The sequence below is a fragment of the Dryas octopetala genome, chromosome 7 (genome assembly GCF_963921425.1).
Source record: "Dryas octopetala chromosome 7, drDryOcto1.1, whole genome shotgun sequence".
NCBI lineage: Eukaryota > Viridiplantae > Streptophyta > Magnoliopsida > Rosales > Rosaceae > Dryas > Dryas octopetala.
Genome location: NC_141372.1, coordinates 5,707,557 through 5,731,134, shown reverse-complemented (window position 1 = coordinate 5,731,134; position 23,578 = coordinate 5,707,557). Strand labels below are relative to the sequence as shown.

Here is a 23,578-nt window from a genome sequence, read left to right as displayed (position 1 = left end):
AACTAATCATTTGTTATAGCACTCTTCTTTTTGGAAATTGATAGTAAAGTGTCAATTAACTCCTTAATTTATTTTGTTGCAATAAAAGTTCGGACTTGAAAACAATATGTTAAGAGCTAGAATGAAATGGGCGATCTCGTAGTTCATGATATTTGAAGATATATATGTTGTTAGGTGTTCCATTTTATTTTTCCATTTATAACTTTCTCTCTTCTGGTCTTGAATTCATGTTATAAATAAAAGAAGGTGCATGTAAAAAGGAAAGGCTAGGTTGTGCAGCCTAGCATCACCAATTGGAAAAAATAAATAAATAAATAAATGAATTTAGTAATAATTCTATCTCGTCACTCATATTAAAAGCATTGAACCATTTCCAATTCTTATGGACAAGGACCCATCAAATAAAAACAGCGCCAAATCTAGAAGGACATCATTTTATATAGTCTCAAAGTGAAAATGGTTGAATAAACAAATTAGACCTTCCATGACACATATAGGGACCAATAATTCACCATAAGAGTCCTATTAGGTGACTTAGCATGATAGTAAGTCTAACCTATTTAAATATGTGGACCAAATAATCTTTCAGCTTATTTCATCTTTAATTAATTTTATTGATCTTTAGAAAACTAATCCAATTAACTTTGACAGTGTACTGCAACTATGACAATCTTTGGTCCCTAGTCTTTTGTCCTTAGTCCTTATTAGTCCTTAAACTCCAAATTTATGTTCTTCTCCTAACCCTCCTTGCTCTTACCAATTACCACTGATGTAAACGAATGTAATATTTAATGGAAAATGTTTTCTTGTCATAAAGCCTAATATGTTATTCCCGCAAAATGGTTAATAATCGTACATTCAAACATAAGCCTAACCAATCAATATTCTAATTAACAGTTAAAAAATATAGAACATTTAGTAGTGCAAATTCATATGTCTGGTAACTTTTTTTTGGTCGAAATGCTTGGTAACTTTCATTCATTTTTTTTTTCGGTCAAAGGTAACTTTCATTCATAAGTTTCTTCATTTCTTGTAAACAGAGAACCAGAACCAGGCCCAGCAGATTCAGGTGGCCCACCACATGAATCAACTTGTTTCGTGGCAGTATGCTGATTCTTTCTAGATTCTAGGAATCAACGGCTTAGATTTTCAAATAAAATTATAAAGAAAATATCCATAAATAGCATTACTTGTACACGAAGAACCAGTCCATCTGCAATTACCATAGCACCCACAAACCGCCAGGCGAAAACACACAGTCCGTCCCGCCATTTCACAAAACAAAAGAGGGTATTTTCGTAATTCAAGAACGTCAAGCTTTTAACTTCATGTGCCGCCCACTTTTACTTTCCTCCCTCGACGTACTTTGCCACGTCATCGCCTTTCCTATTTATACCTCACTGGCTCTGCTCTGTTCTCTCCCCTTTCTCTCTCTCTCTTCCTCGCTCGCTTGCTCGCTAATCTCACCGGAGGTAGCACAGACAGCTCGCGCCAAATGGAGCAGAAGCCAGCCGGACACGTGGCCATGCGCTCCGCCACCGCTCACTCTCAGCAGACGAAGTCGTCGACGTCGGTCTTCGGTTGCGGCGGCGAATTGAAGCGGAGCCTGTCGGAGTTGGCTCTGAGGGAGTGTTTGGGACTGGAGGATACCATGATCGACGACGAGGAGGTCATCATCGACACTCAGAACCACCGGCACGAAAAAATCGGCCAGTTTCGGACTCACTGCAGGGACAGAAGTTTCGCAGCCGATATTGATGGCTATTTCGGCAGCGACGTCGTTTCGTCCGGTGATCTCAGCTTCGCTTTCAGAAACCGGGTTAGTCACACTCAACACTCACTTTCTCACACCAGGTCGGCAGGTCCAGTTTTCTGCCACGTCAGTATCTTCCGCACACGAAACACGTGGCAATCTAGGATCTTTATTTGATTTAGTAGTGGACTCAAACGTCGTCGTTGTGGGATTGAAAATGAACATTGCTAATATTGCTTAGTAATATTTATATTACTAAAATAATTTATATTTAAAACATATATGGTAGACTGGTAGTACGTTTACATCATGAGTCATGTCAATTTTTTTCGGGAAACATATATAATTCAAACATCCTAATAAAGTAATTTTGTTTAAGAATTTATTTATGAATTATGACAAAGTAAAATTTGTTTTTGATGATTAAATTAATGATAATCCCATGTCATAACTCATAAGTAGTGTCGGTTATTCATTGTATTTGTATCATAATCACTAGTCATCTTGAGCTTCACTTGCATAAAATAATAACCCAATTATGTTAAGAAAAGTAACACCCAAAACCCATAATATGTTTTCTTAATCGGATATAATATTATTTGGGAAGAAAACTTGAACGCAATTGAGTTGGCCAGTTGGGTTCCAGCCATTTGTTCTCTGTATGCGCATTTGTTCCGTTCCATATATAAAATTAAGGTGGATGTGGGTACCTTTTGTAAGCGCAACCAATTAAGTACCTAAATTTAGTTCATCCTTTTGTCTTCTTATCTTTTCCTTTTACTGTTTTGAATTCTTAATTCGTTTTCCATAATTAAGTCAGTGGCTCAGTGTGTAGCTTTTGAGACCACCAAAAGTCCATAGCAGCCATTACACGACAAGGATACTATGAACTTATGAAGTGTCAAATTTTGATTCTAGCTAGCAAAGTCACATGATCACAATATATATTCCATAAATGCAGGACATAATGAATGGATTTTCAAGCAGTGGTGGACTGACAGACCTTCTCTGCAATCAAAATCTCACTCCAAAGAACTCCAGCATCTCAGCCACCATGGATTCTCAGTCATCAATTTGTGGTATGGGTTAGTAAACATCAAACATTCACCTTTACACTTTATGCATTATGTGGGCATATTCTTAAATCAAAATGCATAAACTTTATCACTTGGTTTGGTCCTTAAGCAATTCTTTGCTGGTTTGTGATTAGTTTTTCGATATATTGGATTTTCTTTCAGTTGGTAGTCCAGCATCGGCTGGTAAACCAATAGGCAGAGATAACCAAGCAAGAGGAGCCACCAGTGGTTCCTCTGGTGAGCAATCAGATGAAGATGATTTTGAGTTAGAAGCAGGTCAATGTGGAGACAGTACAGACCCCAGTGATATAAAACGCATTAGAAGGTATTTCATATACCTTTTTTCTTTTTCTTTTAAAGATTGAGATGCTAGAGGGGAATTGATTCAAACTGCATTACCTTATCACTACCGATGCAGGATGGTCTCGAATAGGGAGTCTGCTAGGCGATCAAGAAGAAGAAAGCAACAACATTTGCAAGAGCTTGAGAGTCAGGTATCAAATTTTTTTGTTGGAGTCATTACCAGAACAAAGCTTAGTGTTTAAATGACTACCAGAACAAAGAAGATAGAGGGAAATGATTGGTTTCTTTTTTGGAAGTCTGATACACAAGTTCGATTCATGGTTTTCTTTCAGGTTGAACAACTAAGAGGAAGCAATTCAACCTTATACAGGCAGCTTACGGATGCTTCTCAACAGTTCCGTGACGCTGAGACAAATAATAGGGTGCTGAAATCAGATGTGGAAGCTTTGAGAGCCAAGGTATAGTATAACATCAAAAAATTTGTTTTGAATGCAAACTATATAAAACTTCAGCAAAGCTATTGTGACAGTGAAAAAGAGAAGGGAAAATCATATGTATGTGTGTGTATTTAAAGAATTACTATGTGACAGAGTTGTAAAATATCAAGGAGTTTTTCACTGAAGAACGATACTATCATTGTAGGTGAAGCTAGCTGAAGATATGGTTGCTCGGGGCTCTTTAACCTCTAGTTTAAATCAAATTCTTCAAGGTCATCTCAGCACACCGCAACCACTCAATCCTCATAATTTGCGTGGGGTAGCACATGTCTCACCAACCATCACCATTCATGGAGAGGATGCCCCATCATATGCTGGACTTGCAGTCTCTGGACAGAACTCAGGCCTTGGACTTGGAAATGCTGGTATGACTAATAGCAACATGAGTACCAGGATCATGAGCGATGCTGTAAGCTGTGTGTCTGATATGTGGCATTAAACTACTATTAGGATTGTAATGCCTCTCTCTGTGTCCTGTCAATTAGATCCAATGGCTTATATGCCGTAGGCCGATTTCTATGCAGTTTAGAAGTGTCTCTTTTTTCTTGTCTGTTTTTCTTTTAAATTCTCCTGTAAAATTTAGTGTTTTAGTGAAGAAAAAAGTTGCTTTCCATGTTTTTCCACTTTTTAAGTCAACAGGGTCCTCTGCCCTCATGTACAGTTGTCTTCTTCCTTTTTGTTTTCTGCATAATAATTGAGGTTGCAAAGAGCAAGATCATGCTGCCAACTGTGCTATAAAGGAAATGGTTTTCATTTATTTGAAGAGTTTCACATGAAGAGCACACAGAAACCGCGTTTTGTAGTTGAAACTTGGGGATCGATCCACATATTGTTGTTGTTAGCAAAGCAGACACATCCAGGGTTGCACGCGCACCCAACTTAATGTCAAAGCTTTTATATTCAGAGGCATCTGATCCCCACCTTTAATGGCGCTGTTGGTGCTGATTTAAGTATTCCAGCTAATCAAGTCAATACAAAATCCAAACCCCCCTCCCCTTCAACCGAGTCCGGAGCCTCTATTGATATTTTTGGTGTTGATTTTGTGTTTATTTCTAAAACTACATCTTTTCGAACTTGTGTACGATGGAAAGTGGAAAGATAATCCTCAACTTCTAAATCTTAAACCCAAAACGCGTAACCCTTAAACTCTAAAACAAAGCCCAATTCATAGATAAGCATAAGATCAACACTAATGAAGACTTATTAATGTCAAACACTTCACACACCCAAGTGTGCCAGTACTAGGGAAGGTGCAACTGTCCTATTATAATTGTATCTTCAACAATGATTTATGCACTATTTAATGTGTAAAAGTCTGCATAGAACTGCATGTATACTGTTAATATCATACCATTTATCGCAACTGTAATTTTTCTACATAAAATTAATGGTACATGCAAGATTTATACAGCATTTTGCACATGAAGTTCTGCAAGAAACATTTTTAGAAAATAGTTCTAGGCGTAGTGTTGAGCATTGTAATTGATTTGTGGCAGTTCTTATGCTTCGAAGCTCTCTCATTATAGCTCTAACGGTAGAACCCTCAGTCCCATAACTGAAGTCTCTTTTTAACAAAAGAAGAAAGGTTATGGAGGTTGAATCCTAAACTAGTTCATATCTCTTTATGTATATATAGAACCCATTGAAGTTGTGGACCTGCACAGTTACTATTATGATTGATTGAGCTGATAATTAAAGAAACTTAATAAAAAACGATCGATATTGTTGATGACAAGATTATGAATCCATTCAATTTACAATTAGCACAACAAATTGTTGAGAAAGAAAATAAACATTTCTAGTAAACAAGTTAATGATAATGACATTAATTCTACCCCATCATCAATTCAAACTCATCAAAATCAACCTTCCCATCCAAGTTCAAATCCACAACCTTCACCATCTTCTCAATCTCATCCATATCCCACCCATTGCCCAAACCCAAACACTCCAACACCCTCTTCAACTCCACAGCCTCTATAAACCCATCACCATCCTCATCAAAAATCTTGAATGCTTCATGCAGCAGCTCACTTCTCTTAGACCCATCCTCCTTCTCCAACCCACCAAGAACCTCTTCCACTGGCACTTCTTGATCATCCCCTGGCAAGTCAAAGCTGGACTTGCCTTCCTCCTCAAGGCATATCAGCCCGAGATTCGCCACCACTCGCCGGGCTTTTTCCTTCTTGATTCTTCCATTGGTTTCCATCCCAAACACAGTGATCAGTGCTCTTGCCACAGGGTCTTCAACTTTGCTTGCAGCATTTTGTGGTTTGCAATTGGGATGTTGTTGTTGTGCATCAGCTGCTGTGCTTGGCCTTGAGACTCCTCCAAAGACCTGCACCAAGTCACCAATCAATCTAGAGCATACTCCAGTTAGGCCCATGATGTGCTTGCTCAGTGTTTTGCAAAATGGACAACTTGAAAACACTACTAATTAAATCTAAATTAAATGTGTATGATTTCCTTCATAGCTACTGTGTGCACAGTTTTATAGTGGGAACCATGATGAAATACCCCCTGGTTGTTTTGGCAAACTACATAAATGCCATTGTAACAATAATTAATGGTAATAATTTTTTAATTAATCTTCAAGATTCCTGAGAAGCTGGCAATTGTAATTGAATATAAATTGTAAGTGGTACTGATGCATTGCACTAAGAATACTATCACAGTGATTTAAAAGTTGGTCGGGTGTATCAACAACACTTAGAAAAATGCTGGCTATAATGATATTAATTGCATTCTACGTACTGGCAAAAACGAAAAAAAAAAAAAACCAATTATATTGCAATTTTGGAAACAGCATAGGAACTTCTCCAAGACCTTGCAGGGATTAATCCAAGGAACAAAGATCCCACATAATGGACAGTTTGAGATTGATGTATCAACTTCTCACTTAATATAAATATAGCATATACATTCTGCTTATGTTTTATGTGCTGATATTATGTTTGTACTCAAAAAGCTATCGTTTTGAGTTTAGAATTAAACGTGATAGCATTGGCTTTCTAATTGGAAATGAAAATAGAGTATTTTCATTCCAAAATAAAGCAGTGGAATTTTTTTTTTTTTTTTTCGGGCAAAAAAAAATTAGTGAAGCTCCAAGAAATCAAATTTTTTTAGTGCAGATCATGAATTTGCTTGCAACTATTTTAGAGTGCACATGAAAGGGCAGAAAACGCGTTTTATAGTTATATATTGCCATATTGTTACTCGCAAGATTAATTAATTATTCTCTTATAATTTGGAATTAAATATTGGTCTTATGTCTAATTGTCTGAAATCTGCATCCACTGCCCATCAGGCCATCATCTCACGTGGGATCTAATATACTATTTTAAACTTTCCTTCTAAACGTTCCATGTGGATGCAAATTCAAGAAACAATATAAAAAGTCATGGTAATGTTTTGGAGGCTCCAGCTTCTAATCCCTTGTAGACGCAAGCAATAATAGATTTAATCATTTTGAAAAGTAGTAATTAAAGAGAGAGAGAGAATTTTAGGGTCCTATTTATTAAGCAATTTTTCAGTTCAGTGACTAATTTGTAGAGGGCCATTCATTTATTCATAGTGGAGATAATGGATATGGTTTCTCCACTTACCTTTACATTGCATAGCTTTTGATTTCAATCTTGTACTATAAATTTTCTTTTGACTTTTATTATTCAAACCTAAATCATATGCAAGAGTAATTTTGAATTTGTCACATACGACTCAAATGAAAAGTTAAGTGATTCCGAAACAAGTAAAAAGTCCATATCTGATACACTAATTTTAGAGAAATTAGAGCCATTTGGAGGAGTGATTTAAAATATGGGGATTTATTTAATATTATATAGTTAAATTAATTGATTGGATTATACAAATCCAAATATATCAATATTTGAACTTAACCAAAAAAACGAAGATTTCAAATGATTCATTGCATATATAGTTATGTCAAACTCATTTCAGATGTATTGTACTGTTTTAACAACATTATATCTAATGTTTTATAACTTTAATTCATTAATTTAATCTTGTCAAATCTAAATCCTCTATTTTAGAAATTTTCATCCAAATTGGAAACACTAAACCCTAAACTTTATGAAATCTGTAACCTAACTTTCCTCCTTGCCCACCAAGAAAAGAATAACAAAAAAGTTGAGAAGGAATCATATCAAATGTGCTCACATATTGTTCATCTTTAGTATATGCACTGTTCACAGTTCATATTAAAATCACTATAATTATACACATTCATCTGTGGGTAAACCCATTATATTGGAATCAAAATATGTGGTACAGGTTATAACTTACAATTAGAATGACAATGAAGGGTAAAAGGCTTTTTCCAGCCTCAATTAATCAAAGGTTTTCCTGGATTTGACTGTTCATCAGGTCCCCTCTCTCCGAATCTTGAATAATCCTCCGGCACCGGGATATTTAACTCGGAACAAACAAAATGAATGATTTTTCCAGTCTCAGCACCAAAGGACATTTTATTCAAGGTTACAGCAATGGAAAACGTATTTTTTATATCACAGTAACCAGTAGATCCACCCATTCCTGAGTGCCCAAAACCAATAAGGGAGCCCTCCTTCGAATGGTACCTCTTAAACCCAAGTCCAAATTTCCCATCTTGCTTAGCCAAATTTGCATAATCGCCCATACCCAAGAAAGCATCATGAATTCTGGGATTGCTAAATATCTTACCAACATTGTCTTTTTGAGGACTGGGACTCTCTATCATGGCTTCAGGCATACCAGTGTCGCTTCCATTACTATCATTGCTAGTGTCTCTACAATGACTACCAATCTCGGGATCCTGTGGGGTCTGCTCATATTTATTAGTCCTGAACTTTAAAACAGCACGAAACTTCTTGCTTTTGCTGCCTTTCTGCTTTTTGGGTGACTTTTGGTTTTGGGCAGAAAATTTAGGAATGTGAGGGTGGCTACCAAGAGCTGGCTTAGAGGAAGAGGAATGAGGTGGTGGAACAACACCACCATGAACTAAGGCTGCATAATAACGTGCAAGAGCACGGGCTGAGCAATGTCCATTAGCTGCAGGTATGATGGCACGACGAATGTTCAGCATGTTAAATAGAGCAGGCAGCATGGTTGCAAGTTGCATAATGTTGTCTGGCTGGAAGGAGGAGGGCAAGTCGGAACGACTGCTAATCCCTGGAAGCTTCTTCAGGTCATCTGTATCTGGTGTCAGGGTTGCAAGTCGAGATTCCACACCTAAAAGAGAAGCAAAGAGGCATGGTAATGGAAAGAGACAAAAAAGGAAAGCCCAGATTTATGATTAGCGGTACTATCTGATAATTCTGAAAATTCTTACAACTGAAACAATAATTTCATATAGATGGCAAACAACAAAAGGTAAAATGTATTTACCATTAAAAAAGGTTAGTTGTAGATAAACTAACAGTGTGATCGCAGAGTCGTACATATATATTTCTTGCAATTAAATGAAGCAAAAACATAGGACACTTGCCTGGAGGAATCCCAATATATAACTCTCCATCAAGCTGGAGGGGATGAATGATTGCTTCTTCAAGAATCTCGTTAAATTTCCTCCCAGATGCATGCTGTTACATCCAAACAGATAATCAGAACAATGGCAAAGCAAGCTTTGAACTTGGAAATTCACAATTTTTTATTTATCTCCCTTTGGTTTGAACATATCAAAATGACAATCCATCACATTATGGATGCAAAATTCACACCAGAGAGTAGGAGAGATCACGGTTTCAGAAAATCTCTATCAAAGAAATTTAAGAATGCTGGCCAGGTGAAATGTCAGCAAGAATGAATTCAAAAACCAATCCTCAGGCAATGAAATCCCATAAAGCTTCTGATTAGTGTCAACATCAACACTTGCACTCAATTGGAAGTGTAGTAACACATTTAATAAAAACCAAAACAAGGGACCCATCAAACTTGTCTTCTACTTTAAGGCAATAACTAAAATAAACTTAACTAAAGAGTACCTGGATGCAGCATTTAAGGACAATGTACCTCAACAGTGATAATGCCAGGGCAAAGGGAAGCAAAATGCTTGAAGTTGCTTAAAACTGCCTCTCTCTTTTTCTTTCCCATTTTCTTTTTCCTGGCAATTTCACTCACAAACCCGACAGGGGTTGAACCAGAAGCCTTATGCTTCACCCCATTCTTACGTTGGGAGAAGGTGCCATTTGGCGGCTTGGCCCAAGGGCCATTGGAAAAGTGATTTTCTTTCTTACTAGGAAATATGGGAAACACAGAAATGCTTTGAAATGTCATCCTTAGTCATTTCTAATGATACCTTTCCTTTAAATGGGGCATAAAAAGTTGAAAATATATAAAAAAGAAAATAGACATTGAATAATATTCTGAAACATTCGCAGGCAATATACCTCAATGATTCCACCACATATCCAACCATACGATAGATAGTGATACAACTGCTCCTGGCCAGGTTCAGTCTCAGGTGCTGACATGGCAATGCGATTTAAACACTCCTCCCAGTCAGACATAAGTAAAGGGTTTTCCCTGCTAATAATGTCTGCCAAGGCATTGTGCAGTCCAGATGTATGGTTAAGCACATGATGGACCTAAAATTAAAAAGAAAACAAATAATCACAGAAATATAAAACAAAATTTATAGCTTTGGTGGATATTGGATTAAGTATACCAGGACTTGAATCATAAATTATATACCTTTATGAGATCTTTTCTATTTGATCCAAATTCTGGCCATATATTTGCAACACTTTCCTCGAGCTTCAATTTTCTGAAACGCAGAATAATTAGAACATTTACCTCGTTTATCAACATTATAACCAAATTATACTAAAAATGTAAATTTAGATTACAGCAACCCTTACTATAATTTTCAATTAAATAATTTATAAATTTATAACGTATATGCAGAAAGATACCATCATAAAGAATTGAAAAAGTTCTTTTATTATGATATTATTTTAAAACAATGTAGTCAACATACACTATAGTTATTTGATCAAACTACTCCCTGAGCATGCCATGCAGGTAATACGTCACCATATCCACTTTTTCTTTTGATGGTCTTATCATGGAAGTTTAAAATGCAAAGGACTCCCTGCTGTGCAGAATGAAATGGGGAATCCAGACTCTTCATACAATGAAAATACTAGCTCTCAGGCCATGACAACACTAAAATAGAAATGAAATCCTAAAACAGTTACAACATGCCCAAGTGACTAGGGGACAGATTTTATACAAGCAAAAGACAAATAACCCAGTAAGTTTTTGGATGACAACACAGAAACAGATTTGACAACATGGAAACATACTAAAACGCACCCGCTGTCAATCAGCCAATGTAACATTCCAGCTGTTATACCCTTTGTCACAGAAAAAACTGGAAAAAGGCTGTCAGGCTGAACTGGCCGGGGATCATATTTACCCAGCACTCCAGCAGCAGTATCAATAATAACCTCTCCATCTTTGTAGGCACATACCTTAATACAAAATCATGAAACAAAGAAAGAATCAAAGAAACAAATAATTTATCAATTTACCTATATACAAACATAAATGAGACAATTCTCATTTTGGAAAGTCATATGCATTAAAAAGAAATTTATCAAACTTGATAGTCATTTTATCTATATGATAACAACACCACTACACGGTCTAAAATTGAAAAGTTCATGAAAACAACATCTTGTGTATTGTAACGCCCAATTTAATCTCTTACTATCTTACATCTTTTATCTCACAATTCACTGATTGTAATTTCATTTTATAATATTACACTTGCTTTTGATTGAATTTCAATATGTATGCACTGCTCTCATAGAGATAAAAATCTTACTTACCTCACCTCAGTCTTTGTATACCTCTTCAATACACAGGCATAAGTAAATATAAATGGAAAATTTCAAGGCATTGAGGATTGATGCAACTACAACTCAAACCCATAAAAGTAACTAATTAGCAGAATTAGCTATTTGAACCTTTAACATAAAACTTTAAAGGGAATGGATCAACATTCAAATAACATACAACACCATTGTAATGAAACTGAGAGTTGAAATGGCAGAATATAAGAGCACAATAAGATACACATTATCAAGGTTTATTATACATAAATAGAAAAAGACCATTCAAATTTCAATGGCAACAAATCCATATAAAAATTGGTGCACACCTGAATTCCAAGTATTTTATTATTATTCCCCAGCTCCACTAGGAATCGCCTCAGCTTGGACTCTACATCAGAATTGGCAGGTGTGTCATAAATCCACTGATCATTTACCATTGGTCCTCTATTCATGTTTCTGAAAATTCATGTTCGGTTCCATCAGAAATGAACTAGATATGGCAACAATAAACTAAGACAAAACAATATTCAGGATAGACCCACCCTTGAAGAACGGATTCGGCAAATGGTCTCATGATATCTAGATATACAATGCGAACGTTCATTGTGGAAGAAAGCCCTAAATCCGAGTTAAATGAAAAATTAAGTTAAATAAAAAACTAAAAGGTATAAATATTTAACACTAATATCACCAGAGAAAATTTTGAAACAGACCTCTGAGAAGATTGAGGACTCGCGCAAAAATTACAATATCACCAGGAAATGCATCAACCTAGTCAAAGGGATTCTAAATTAAGCATGATGCATATAGTCAATAAACATAAAAGAGAAACGCGATGGATAGGAAGACATTATACATAAACTTACAGGATTAAAGCGTTTAACCTCTTTTTGGTTAAGTTTCATCTTATCCTGTATAACCTTCATGTTTTTTGCTCTTTGATCCACCAAAGATTTCATTGTTTCCTTAGGAAAACCATAAGTAAATAAATAAAACCGAAGAGAATAGGACTCACAAAATTGAAAAAATACAAACAATCTAACAAGTCCAAATTGCATAATCACAAAACTCATTGTATGCTCACAAAAGACTCGTTTTTTGGTGTTGTACTACGGAAGAATACACTTGTTATCTCCATTGCCTGCTCTGGTAAATCTAGGCGCAACCTAAGTCCCATCTCTGCAAAAGCAGACAATAGAGCAACATGGTCCCCCTGTGACAAAAAGCACTGTATATTATCTCATAATTCAAAACGAATTACTTTTTAGCAGTCATAAGAAAGGGCAAGCAAATTAATAAAATACTCAGGAGGACAATAGAATTTAAACACATTATTATTCCTCATTGAGTCATGTAAGTGAATGTACATTTGTTGCCCGTTTATATTTATAGTGCTCTAAATTTTTTTGACAATCATGTGGTAACCTTCAGCAGTTGAAAACACATTACTATTAATCATTACGGTGCTCTTAATTTGGTTGGCAAAGCTGATCCTAGGCATCTAAAAGGAAAGGCAAGAACGTACAATATCTTGTGCATAAAAAACCATGCCATAAGAAGAATTACAGCATTACTGATTACTGTTTCATTCCGTAGATATTAATTCATAATGGCTCTAAAACTGTCATCAGATGCCAAGGTCAGTACTTTCAAGCACGGAGTCTACTCATCTAAAATTCTCAGCATCGAATTAACAGTATGACAACAAAACTAAATGAGGTTTGCACAAACCTCAGCAGATGCCAAGAACATCTTTGCTACTGCTTGTTTAACAGAACTTGATAATTTCTTTGTAAGCCCAAAGTCGAGCAAAACAGGACGATGTGGAGGTTCCTTGCTCACAAGAAAATTTCCTGTAAAAAGGAACTCAATGAGCAGTAAACCAAGTAGAGTATAACAGTTTGCAAACTTGTTCACTAATGAATTGAGTTGTTCTAAACAAAAACCAGGTGAAAAAAATAGAGGGGGAAGAGGGATACCAGGATGAGGGTCACCATTAAAAAATCCATCAACGTAGATTTGGTGGGCATATGCACGTGTGATTTCTTCAATAACCTTTTGCTTGTTAACACCAAATGCTTCCAAAGATTCCATGTCATTTAAACGAATGCCATCCATAAACTCTGAAATGAGGACTTCCTCTGTTGACTGTCAACAATAGAAGCAGGATATATGAAAAACGAAAGGCAACAGCTATTATTTAAAGAAATGAATCAAATTTTAGTCACTAAACCTTTCTGTTCCACAATATATTATCCTCAGATTTTCATATTAACTGAGACATGTTTTTAATGAGAACCTGAGACATGTTATGAGAGAATCATAAACAATCTCAAATCCCTATATCCTAGAATTTCTAATACTGTTCTCAGTTAAATGAAATCCTGCTTGCAGACTCATATGATATTGGGAGAATGAAGCAAATAGTACCTGAATAACCTCTGGAATCAAAACATCCACTCGATTGGCGGATGTGTTATCATCACATTTTGTTTTGCAGCCAAGATTTTTAGACACTGTTCTAGTGTTCTCTACAGAAACAGAGCAGCATAAACAAAATTCAATGTTCAGAACAAATGGAATAAGTATATTTAACACAAAACTATCATCAAAGTTGCCAAAACTAAAAGGATAAATATAAGAATTCAGAAGTATGACAAAATCTAGGAGTACTGCTGACAGATAATTAATAATTAACAGTAAACTGAGTGGTCACTTTGGAAAATGGGGTCCATGCATTGTCAACATCACATCACCTCATGTTGAACAAATTCATTAAAAATAATAAAATCAAACAAATTACCACACAGACGTACAAGTAAATACACATTCCCTCAACCAAATTCACCCTGGATCACAAAGTGATCTACACATAATAGCCATTTGTCTCCTAACCTGTACTACTATAGAAAGGGAGTTTCCCTTATTGTCCGCACTTTTTTCTCTGAAGAATGCCTCCAAAAATTAGCACCCTTATAATATGAGGACACTTTTATCTTAAATTATAATTGGTCCTTCCTTTCTTGAAAAAGAGGGATCCCACTTTAGTAGCTCATTATATATATAACACCCTCCACTGAAGCTCCACTTCATCCTACAATAGCTCCATTTTCCCCACAACCACACGTGTATGTTTCAGAAAAAGAAAAGAAAAAGAAAAGGAAAAATAGGAAATCAAATTCACATGCATGTCAGAAGGCTAGTACAAGAAGTACTAAGTGTCTCTAATGACTAATTCAGACAAAAATGATTGTACCAGCTTCATGATTGAAGTCAAGTTCTTTGGGACATTCTTTGCACCATTCATCTATCATGGGATTAAAATCGTACTGAGGCTCTGCCCATGCTATCCAGTCAACAATTGACTTTGCATTCTTCAAGTCCTGCAAAACAAAAGTATGTCCAACAATAATGTAGTAACCCCATCTTAATTTTATTTTTAACCTGAAATTTTAAAAGCCAAAGCATGATAACCTCCAATATAACTGTTTTGATTCCCTCATGTTGAACTTTAACAACTACTTCCTGCCCATTAAGCAGGGTTGCACGATGGACTTGTGCTATCTGCATAAAGTAGAATGGGAAACCAATAAGATTATTTTTTTCGAATCATAAGAGTATCGGTTAACAATGACCTAATCTAAGTGCCTATATGTGTTCACTCTGCTGCAAATGGTCTAAAAATCTTACTGATGCTGTTGCCAAAGGAGCTTCCACAAAATCTGAGAACAACTCATCCATTGATTTCCCCAACTCTTTCTCTATAGTTCGACAAACCTGTGCAAAAAAAGTTTGCAGTATATCCAATGAAACACCAGATGATACATACTATAAAATTGAGAGAGAAGGTGGGTGAGGGGAGGTCAAAAGGTAAAACACATGCTGAAATATGCAGAAATTTCTGTGGAAATGAAGATGTTAGCAAACCAAATGAAAACTCAGATCCCTAATTATCGAAGTATCCCATTAACCAATAAGATAATGATTCAAATTGACAAAACTGTTATAGTTAGTGCCTCCTATGGTCCCATTTTGTTGAAATCATTGTTGTGCCCACAACTTCCACCAACGTGATGCAGGAGACGGTTACAATACCTAATCTATTCTAGCTTACAAGTTATTTCTAGATATTTCCTTTTTAAGTGTTTTCCTTTTCTAGTTAGGATTTTAAGTGTTTTCCTTTTCTATTTAGGATTCTAGTAATTTTCCTTATTTCTAGGAATTTCCTATTTTATGCTTTAGGTTTTCTCTATATAAAGAACCTTAGGTGCTATGTTTTAGGGACTTTTCATCATCTTTATTAATCAAAGTTTTCGAGTTTTCGAGCTTTATCTTTTTCTGGTGGATTCCAGAGTTTTTTTTCTTCAAGTTTGACACCCGCGAACTTGAACCTTCAATTCTAAGACCAACGTTTGTTGTCTTAGTGCATCCGACTGCGTCAAGTGGTATCAGAGCAGGCAATCTCCTACTCTTTTCAAAGCTTGAACAGCTATGGGTGATCAACCAGTAACCAGGGCCGACATGGAGGGTTTCACAGCGAGTTTGAACGAATCAACCACGAACCTGGCAAATCTGGTGGCAGCGTTAACTAATCAGATTGCAGCATTAACCAATCAGATTGCTAACGCAGGACAAGGTGGAAACAACCGACCGCCTGTTAGAAACAATCAACAACAAGGCAGGCATAACCGTGTCGCTGTTGATGACTCTAGCTCGGAGGAGGAATTGGAAGAGGAAGAGGAAGAACAAGGAAATCAAAATAATCAGGATTACAGAGTGAAAGCTGATATTCCATTGTTCTATGGTACTATGGGTGTAGAGGACTTTCTCGATTGGCAAATTGATGTTGATCGGTTCTTTGATGTTATGGAAGTCCCGGAGAGTAAACAGGTTAAGATGGTGGCTATCCGGTTAAAGAAGACTGCTGCTGTTTGGTGGGATAAATTGGCTCTCCAAAGGCAGAGACAGAGGAAGGGTCCAGTTAGAACATGGCGCCGAATGAAGCAGCTAATGACTGAGCGGTTCTTACCGGAGGACTACGAGCAGATTCTTTACAAGATGTACATTGATTGTGTACAAGGAAGCAGGACCATGACTGATTACACAGCAGAGTTCTTACGTTTCTCTGAACGTAGTGACTTAAACGAAACAGAGAATCAGAAGGTGGCTAGATACATCAGTGGTTTAAGGGGCTCTCTTCAAGGGAAAATAGGGTTACAGACTGTGTGGACAGTTCAAGAAGCATCCAGTCTAGCCTTGAAAGCGGAATTGATGGAGAAATCATCTCGGGGTTTCACAAATTTCAGGAGACCCTCGGTTCAGAACAACGTCGAACCAGCCGGAGAGAAGGACAAAGGCGTGGTTAACAGAGATTCCAACTCTAACAACAAAGGAGCAAGTAGTTCCATTAGTGGCATTCAGAAGGACAGAGCACCCACTCCGAAACAAAACACTCCTTATGCTAGGCCAACCCTCGACAAGTGTTTCCGTTGTCAAGGAACAGGTCACAAGTCGAATGTTTGTCCCAGTAGGAAGACGGTTGCATTGCTAGAAGAAGAGGAAGACGACTTTATGGAGAATGAGGAGTATGAGGGAGTTGAATTTGCGGAAGAGGAATCTGAGGACAGAATCAGCATTGTTTTACAGCGACTGTTGCTATCATCCAAAGAAGAGGGACAACGCAAGAATCTGTTTAGAACGCATTGTTCTATTCAGAACAAGGTGTGCAATGTGATTGTTGACAATGGGAGCTCCGAGAATTTAGTTTCTCAAAAGCTGGTGGAATATTTGAAACTACCCACGACTCGTCATGAGAAGCCGTATGGTCTCGGATGGGTGAAGAAAGGATCTAAAGTAGGGGTTAGTGAAACTTGCAAAATTCCTTTATCAATTGGTAAGCATTACAAAGAGGAGATAATCTGTGACGTTTTGGATATGGATGTTTGCCATATTCTCCTTGGGCGACCATGGCAGTACGATAACGACATTACGTACCGAGGACGAGACAATGTGATCATGTTTACATGGGGGAATCATAAGATTGCAATGGCTCCTGTCAAGGATTTTGGTAGCGTTGCAAAAGAGAAGAAGTCAAGCTTCCTAGTCATGTCGCATGATGATAAAGAACTTGACAAGGCTGTTAAGGAATCACAGTGTTTTTATCCGGTTGTGGTCAAGGGGTTGATGAGTGCCGTGACGGAGGAGACAACAACTCCACGTGAGGTGTTAGAAATTTTGGAAGATTACAAGGAGTTAGTTGCTGAGGAACTACCTGACAACCTGCCTCCTATGCGTGATATACAGCATCACATTGACTTGATCCCAGGTTCTAGTCTACCTAATCTTCCCCACTATCGAATGAGCCCTAAAGAGAATGAAATTGTAAGGGAACAGATTGAAGATTTGCTGAAGAAAGGGTTAATCCGCGAGAGCATGAGCCCTTGTGCTGTACCGGTTCTTCTCGTTCCAAAGAAAGGTAATCAGTGGCGAATGTGTGTTGATTCTAGGGCCATCAACAAGATCACAATCAAATACCGGTTTCCTATCCCTCGGTTGGAAGACATGCTTGATGAGTTGAATGGATCAAAGGTGTTTTCGAAAATAGATCTTCGAAGTGGGTACCATCAGATTCGAATCAGGCCTGGAGATGAATGGAAGACTGCTTTTAAGAGTAAAGACGGATTGTACGAGTGGTTAGTGATGCCTTTCGGCTTGTCAAACGCACCTAGTACTTTCATGAGATTGATGAATCAGGTTCTCCGTCCTTTCATTGGGTCCTTTGTGGTAGTTTACTTCGATGATATTTTGATCTATAGCAAAGCCAAGGACGACCATTTGGAGCATGTAAGGCAGGTGTTACAAGTCCTCCAAGAAAATCAGCTGTACGTGAATTTAAAGAAATGCACATTCTGCACAAGCAAGCTGCTGTTTTTGGGGTTTGTCGTTGGTGAGGATGGGATTCAAGTAGATGAAGCCAAAGTGCGTGCAATAAAAGACTGGCCCGTTCCCAAAACCGTAACTGAGGTACGCAGCTTTCATGGTTTGGCTACTTTCTACCGGAGATTTGTAAGAGACTTCAGTACTATTACTGCACCTATTACCGAATGCTTGAAGAAAGGGAAGTTTCACTGGGGACCAGAACAAGACGAGAGTTTTGCATTGATTAAGGAGAAGCTTTGTACTGCTCCTGTGTTAGCATTGCCGGATTTTGATAAGATATTTCAAGTGGAATGCGATGCTAGTGGTGTAGGAATTGGTGCTGTGTTATCTCAGGAGAAAAGACCAATAGCTTTCTTTAGTGAAAAGCTAAGCGAAGCACGACAGAAATGGAGTACTTATGATCAAGAGTTCTATGCGGTATTTCGAGCTCTTCGACAATGGGAGCATTATCTGATTCAGCGAGAGTTTATTCTGTTCACTGACCACCAAGCTCTGAAGTTTCTTCACAGCCAGAAAGTGATAAATAAGATGCATGCTCGTTGGGTAAGTTTTCTGCAAAAATTTCCTTTCATTATTCAGCATAAGTCCGGAGCTCTTAACAAGGTAGCTGATGCTTTGAGTAGAAGGGCTTCCTTGCTAACTACCTTAGCACATGAGATTGTGGGTTTCGAATTTTTGAAAGAGTTATATGAAAGTGATGCTGAATTCAAGGAATTATGGGACAAGTGCAACAGTAAGCATCCTTCTGCAGACTTCCATATTCGCGATGGCTATCTTTTTAAAGGAGACAGACTGTGCATTCCTTGCTCGTCGTTACGAGAGAAGCTGATCCGAGAATTGCACAGTGGTGGTCTTAGTGGTCATTTGGGACGGGATAAGACAATTGCAAGCTTGGAGGAAAGGTACTATTGGCCGCACCTTAGGAAAGACGCTGGAGCTATTGTTCGGAGGTGTTTTGTTTGTCAGGTTTCTAAGGGACAATCTCAGAACACAGGTCTTTACATGCCGTTATCTGTTCCCGAAGATATCTGGCAGGACCTATCTATGGATTTTGTGTTGGGGTTGCCGAGGACGCAACGAGGTGTGGATTCTGTGTTTGTTGTTGTCGACAGGTTTTCTAAAATGACACACTTCATTGCTTGCAGAAAGACCGCAGATGCAACCAACATAGCCAAATTGTTCTTTCGGGAAGTTGTGCGTCTCCATGGGGTTCCGAAGTCAATAGTTTCCGACAGGGATACTAAGTTTCTCAGTCACTTCTGGATTACATTATGGAGGATGTTTGGAACAAGTTTAAAACGAAGCTCTACAGCTCATCCCCAGAGTGATGGGCAAACCGAAGTAACAAACAGGACGCTGGGTAACATGATCAGAAGTGTTTGTGGTGATAAACCGAAGCAGTGGGATTTAGCTCTACCGCAGGTCGAGTTCGCTTACAATAGTGCCGTACATTCCGCAACAGGGAAATCACCATTTACGTTGGTATATACCTCTGTCCCGAAGCATGTGGTTGATTTAGTTCCACTACCGAAAGCTCCTGGAGTTAGTGCGTCAGCTGAAGCTATGGCTAAAGACATTTTGGACACTAAAGAAGCAGTCCGAGCTAGATTGGAAGAAACTGGGCAAAAGAACAAAAGGGCAGCAGATAAAAAACGGAGGCTCAAGGTTTTCAACGAAGGTGATGAAGTAATGGTGTTTCTCAAGAAAGAAAGGTTTCCAGTTGGTACTTATCGCAAGCTTCAGCCTCGCAAGTATGGTCCATTCAAGATTTTACGAAAGCTTAATGACAATGCTTATGTGGTAGATCTACCAGACGACATGAGCATCTCTCATACGTTCAATGTAGCAGACATCTACGAGTATCATGCCGATGGTGTTCTTTATCCAGATAAGAACTCGGGGACGAGTTCTTTGGAGGTGGAGGAGACTGATGCAGGAGACGGTTACAATACCTAATCTATTCTAGCTTACAAGTTATTTCTAGATATTTCCTTTTTAAGTGTTTTCCTTTTCTAGTTAGGATTTTAAGTGTTTTCCTTTTCTATTTAGGATTCTAGTAATTTTCCTTATTTCTAGGAATTTCCTATTTTATGCTTTAGGTTTTCTCTATATAAAGAACCTTAGGTGCTATGTTTTAGGGACTTTTCATCATCTTTATTAATCAAAGTTTTCGAGTTTTCGAGCTTTATCTTTTTCTGGTGGATTCCAGAGTTTTTTTTCTTCAAGTTTGACACCCGCGAACTTGAACCTTCAATTCTAAGACCAACGTTTGTTGTCTTAGTGCATCCGACTGCGTCACAACGTTTACCAGTTTAAGTGGCACAACCTTTACTATTTAATAGCCCAAATTGGCCATCAATCTCCAACTACTAATGACAACTTTAAGCCTCCTAGAATCAAAGAGCAAACCCAACAAAAAATTCCAAACTGACACTGACTACAATTATCACAATCCAATGGATGTTTCAGATTTAATTAAAAATAGTTAGTGGGAAATATTTGCCAACGGTTTATAGTTTCAAAAAATACAAGATACATCAAACATCAATCAAGCAGATATGGGTTTTATAAAAAGTCCAAGCCAGAAAGTCCCAATATTTTTTACCATCATTGTTGAACATGTCTACTGTATTTTGATATTATAAGTTTGGAAACTATAGAGACAACCTCTTGCAAAGGACGAGGGGGAAGAGAGTCCTGTAATTGCTTGAGAAGGCATACATATGCCTCAGGAAGTACATCAGCCCGTGTAGATAGATACTGCCCAAGTTTCACCCACAAACCTTCCAACTCTACTATCAAACTGAGAACACGTTTAGCATTGCGCTGATGAGCATTTTCCCATAAAGCAGCTCCTTTAGTTTTGCTAATCCATTTCTCTCTTTGCTGTAAAGCCTTCAGAGATAAAGAAATAACAATGTAATATAGTCTTCTAAATATAAATAGCCTACCTATAAGTGAACAGAAAGGAATTAACTTTACCTTGTAATCGAGGTATATCATTAAAGCAACTGCGCATACTTTCATGCGTCTTCTAAAAATGTTTCCCCGTCCCATCAAAGGAGGCTAAGTACAAATGGACTCAAGAGTAGTTTAAATTCGCAAATCCTTGCTTGGGGGAAAACAAAAATAAATGGTCAGATCTAGACTAAATGGGCCCAAAGAAACCAGCATTGGCATGGTCAGTAAGTGAAAGAGCATAGAACACAAAAAATGTAATCAGAAATGTGCCCACAAGCTGCAAACTGAAATCAGAGCTGACTACCTAGATTTAACCAAATATGGCTAATATGAACAATTTAAAAAAGAAGTTAAAGGGGAAAAAAAAAAAAAAGCTCAAGAAATGCAAATATCACAAAATTTAAATTAAGTGAGCTTAAACTCCAAACAACTTAATTGATCAACGTATAAATTTGAATACAATAGTAACAATTCCTTCTTATATCTGAAACTAATACTCAAAAGTCATTCAAAGGATTTATCTTTAAAAGTGATATTTCCACAACCTTTTCAATAACAGTATGAGAATCAGGTCCATTAAAACCATATCTACTTATTTTCATCAACCCTCAAAATGTTGAGCCACTTCACTCTCATATTGAGCAGAAACCCACCAATACCAAACCTTTCAAGTGTTATTATTATTTCTTTCTTTCTTTCTTTAACAATTTTTCTTGCAATTGGATTTCACAATTGTATAATTCAATAATATTTGAATTTATGGATGCAGCTTTAAATAAATTTATTAATTTACTTGACTCCCACTTACCACATTAGTCTCCCCAAACAAAAAAATGAGAAATATAATTAGTAACAAATGATTATGAAATTCAATTTCTCTGATATCACAACCTAATACAATTCTAAACCAAATTCATAAACCCTCTCCAAATTGGCATAAAATTCATCATATAAAAAAAAGTGTGAATAAGAAAATTAATTACGAGAAAATCAATCACATTAATCAGAAAGTTTCAGACGAAAATTTAAAGGGAAGAAATTCAAATATTAATAGACGTAATTATATAAATGTTTCCACCTGAAGTCCCAAAGCGAGTTGTTCGAATTGAGCGAAGCGAAAGCAAGAGAAGAAGGCTCTTCGAGAAGTATATAAAGGTTGAAGAGAAGAAGAGACGACTGATAGGCAAATGAAAATTCCTCGAAACGATCAGATTCTGGTGTCGTTTTCCTTACGCGACTACTGACTAGAATCTTCGATCTTTCGCCTTTTTTGTTTGTCGTTCGCATTTGTATCTCCCACCTGCTTGTGAAACAGTGAAAGTGAGACTAGCGATTTGAGCACTGCCCGTGGGTGTTATTGGATCTCTGACTCCTCCAATCAGAAAAGAACGGCCGGTACATTAAAACAAGAAATTTACGCGTCGCGATGCGATTGGCTGTTTGTGCAACGGCGTGTGAGGTTAGCTTATCGCTAACGCTAGTGGAATCAACGGTAAACGGATATGAACAAGAGAAAGCTTCGCGCGAAATAAATTGTATTAAAAACCGAAAAAGAAAGTCGCGCGAAATGAAGGAATGTGGCCATTGGATCGCGTGAGAGTGGGGATCTCAGCCGTTCATTTATTGAAATCCGTGGCTCAAAGCTAACCGCCTTTTCCCAATCTTGCTCTCTTGCGGTCCATAAGTCCATAAGAAAAATAGGTGAGAGTTTTTTTTTTTTGAGTCGGTGTTGATTTTCTATAGTCATAGTCCTTAGTTCATAAATTTAAAACCATAAGTCAATACTAAATTAAAAAAAAAAACCCCATAAGTCAAAAACCAAATTGACCAATTAATTTTCTTTGGAAAAAATCAAAATTTTTTCAAGGCAATTGGGGATTCAACAAATTGGACTTTAACACTTGATAAGGGATTTTCTGCTAAGCATATGAGAGAAAAGTTGGTATATATTGTTCAATTTGGTCACCACTTGTATCATTATCATCGATTCATCATAATCAATACATGCGACTCATATTCTTGCCAGTGCCAGTTACCATAGTGGCCTAGCCACTTTAAGACCATAAAGGCGGTATAACCTTACCAACAACTTTGAAAAATCAATTAGCATATGCCTCCCAATTGTACAAGTGTATTAATAAAAAAAAGTGTTTATATTTTCACCCCATATTTTATTTCCCTACTCACCTTATTTTTACACCTATCATTAAATTT

The 23,578-nt window shown here is 37.2% G+C and overlaps 3 protein-coding genes across 5 annotated transcripts; 1 reads left to right on the top strand and 2 right to left on the bottom strand.

The window, feature by feature from the left end:
- Window positions 1–1,451: 1,451 nt before the first annotated feature.
- Window positions 1,452–4,240, top strand: BZIP9 (basic leucine zipper 9). Of its 2 annotated transcripts, none has more exons than XM_086251494.1 (6): window positions 1,452–1,819; window positions 2,715–2,832; window positions 2,992–3,154; window positions 3,248–3,323; window positions 3,465–3,590; window positions 3,775–4,240. In XM_086251494.1, exons 1-6 carry the CDS (start codon window positions 1,496–1,498, stop codon window positions 4,066–4,068), a joined length of 1,101 nt encoding a protein of 366 aa, XP_086107620.1. In that variant the 5' UTR covers window positions 1,452–1,495; the 3' UTR covers window positions 4,069–4,240. The 2 variants fall into 2 exon arrangements, with proteins under 2 accessions (XP_086107620.1, XP_086107619.1); XM_086251493.1 differs by having other exon boundaries at window positions 2,715–2,838.
- Window positions 4,241–5,460: 1,220 nt separating this feature from the next.
- LOC147278934 (calmodulin-like protein 2) lies at window positions 5,461–6,015 on the bottom strand. The gene has a single exon (XM_086252537.1). The coding sequence runs from the start codon at window positions 6,013–6,015 to the stop codon at window positions 5,461–5,463; it is 555 nt and encodes a 184-aa protein (XP_086108663.1).
- A 1,861-nt stretch (window positions 6,016–7,876) lies between these two features.
- Window positions 7,877–22,729, bottom strand: LOC147278933 (ABC1 family protein). 2 transcript variants are annotated; one of them, XM_086250655.1, is made up of 19 exons: window positions 22,443–22,729; window positions 21,386–21,515; window positions 21,071–21,298; window positions 15,155–15,241; window positions 14,939–15,028; window positions 14,721–14,847; window positions 13,895–13,995; window positions 13,444–13,612; window positions 13,196–13,317; window positions 12,549–12,677; window positions 12,331–12,429; window positions 12,178–12,235; window positions 12,007–12,082; window positions 11,791–11,920; window positions 10,941–11,098; window positions 10,317–10,389; window positions 10,013–10,210; window positions 9,112–9,205; window positions 7,877–8,855 (listed from the first exon to the last, which is right to left on the bottom strand). In XM_086250655.1, exons 2-19 carry the CDS (start codon window positions 21,458–21,460, stop codon window positions 7,972–7,974), a joined length of 2,898 nt encoding a protein of 965 aa, XP_086106781.1. In that variant the 5' UTR covers window positions 21,461–21,515; window positions 22,443–22,729; the 3' UTR covers window positions 7,877–7,971. The 2 variants fall into 2 exon arrangements, with proteins under 2 accessions (XP_086106781.1, XP_086106780.1); XM_086250654.1 differs by having other exon boundaries at window positions 21,386–21,511.
- Window positions 22,730–23,578: the final 849 nt, after the last annotated feature.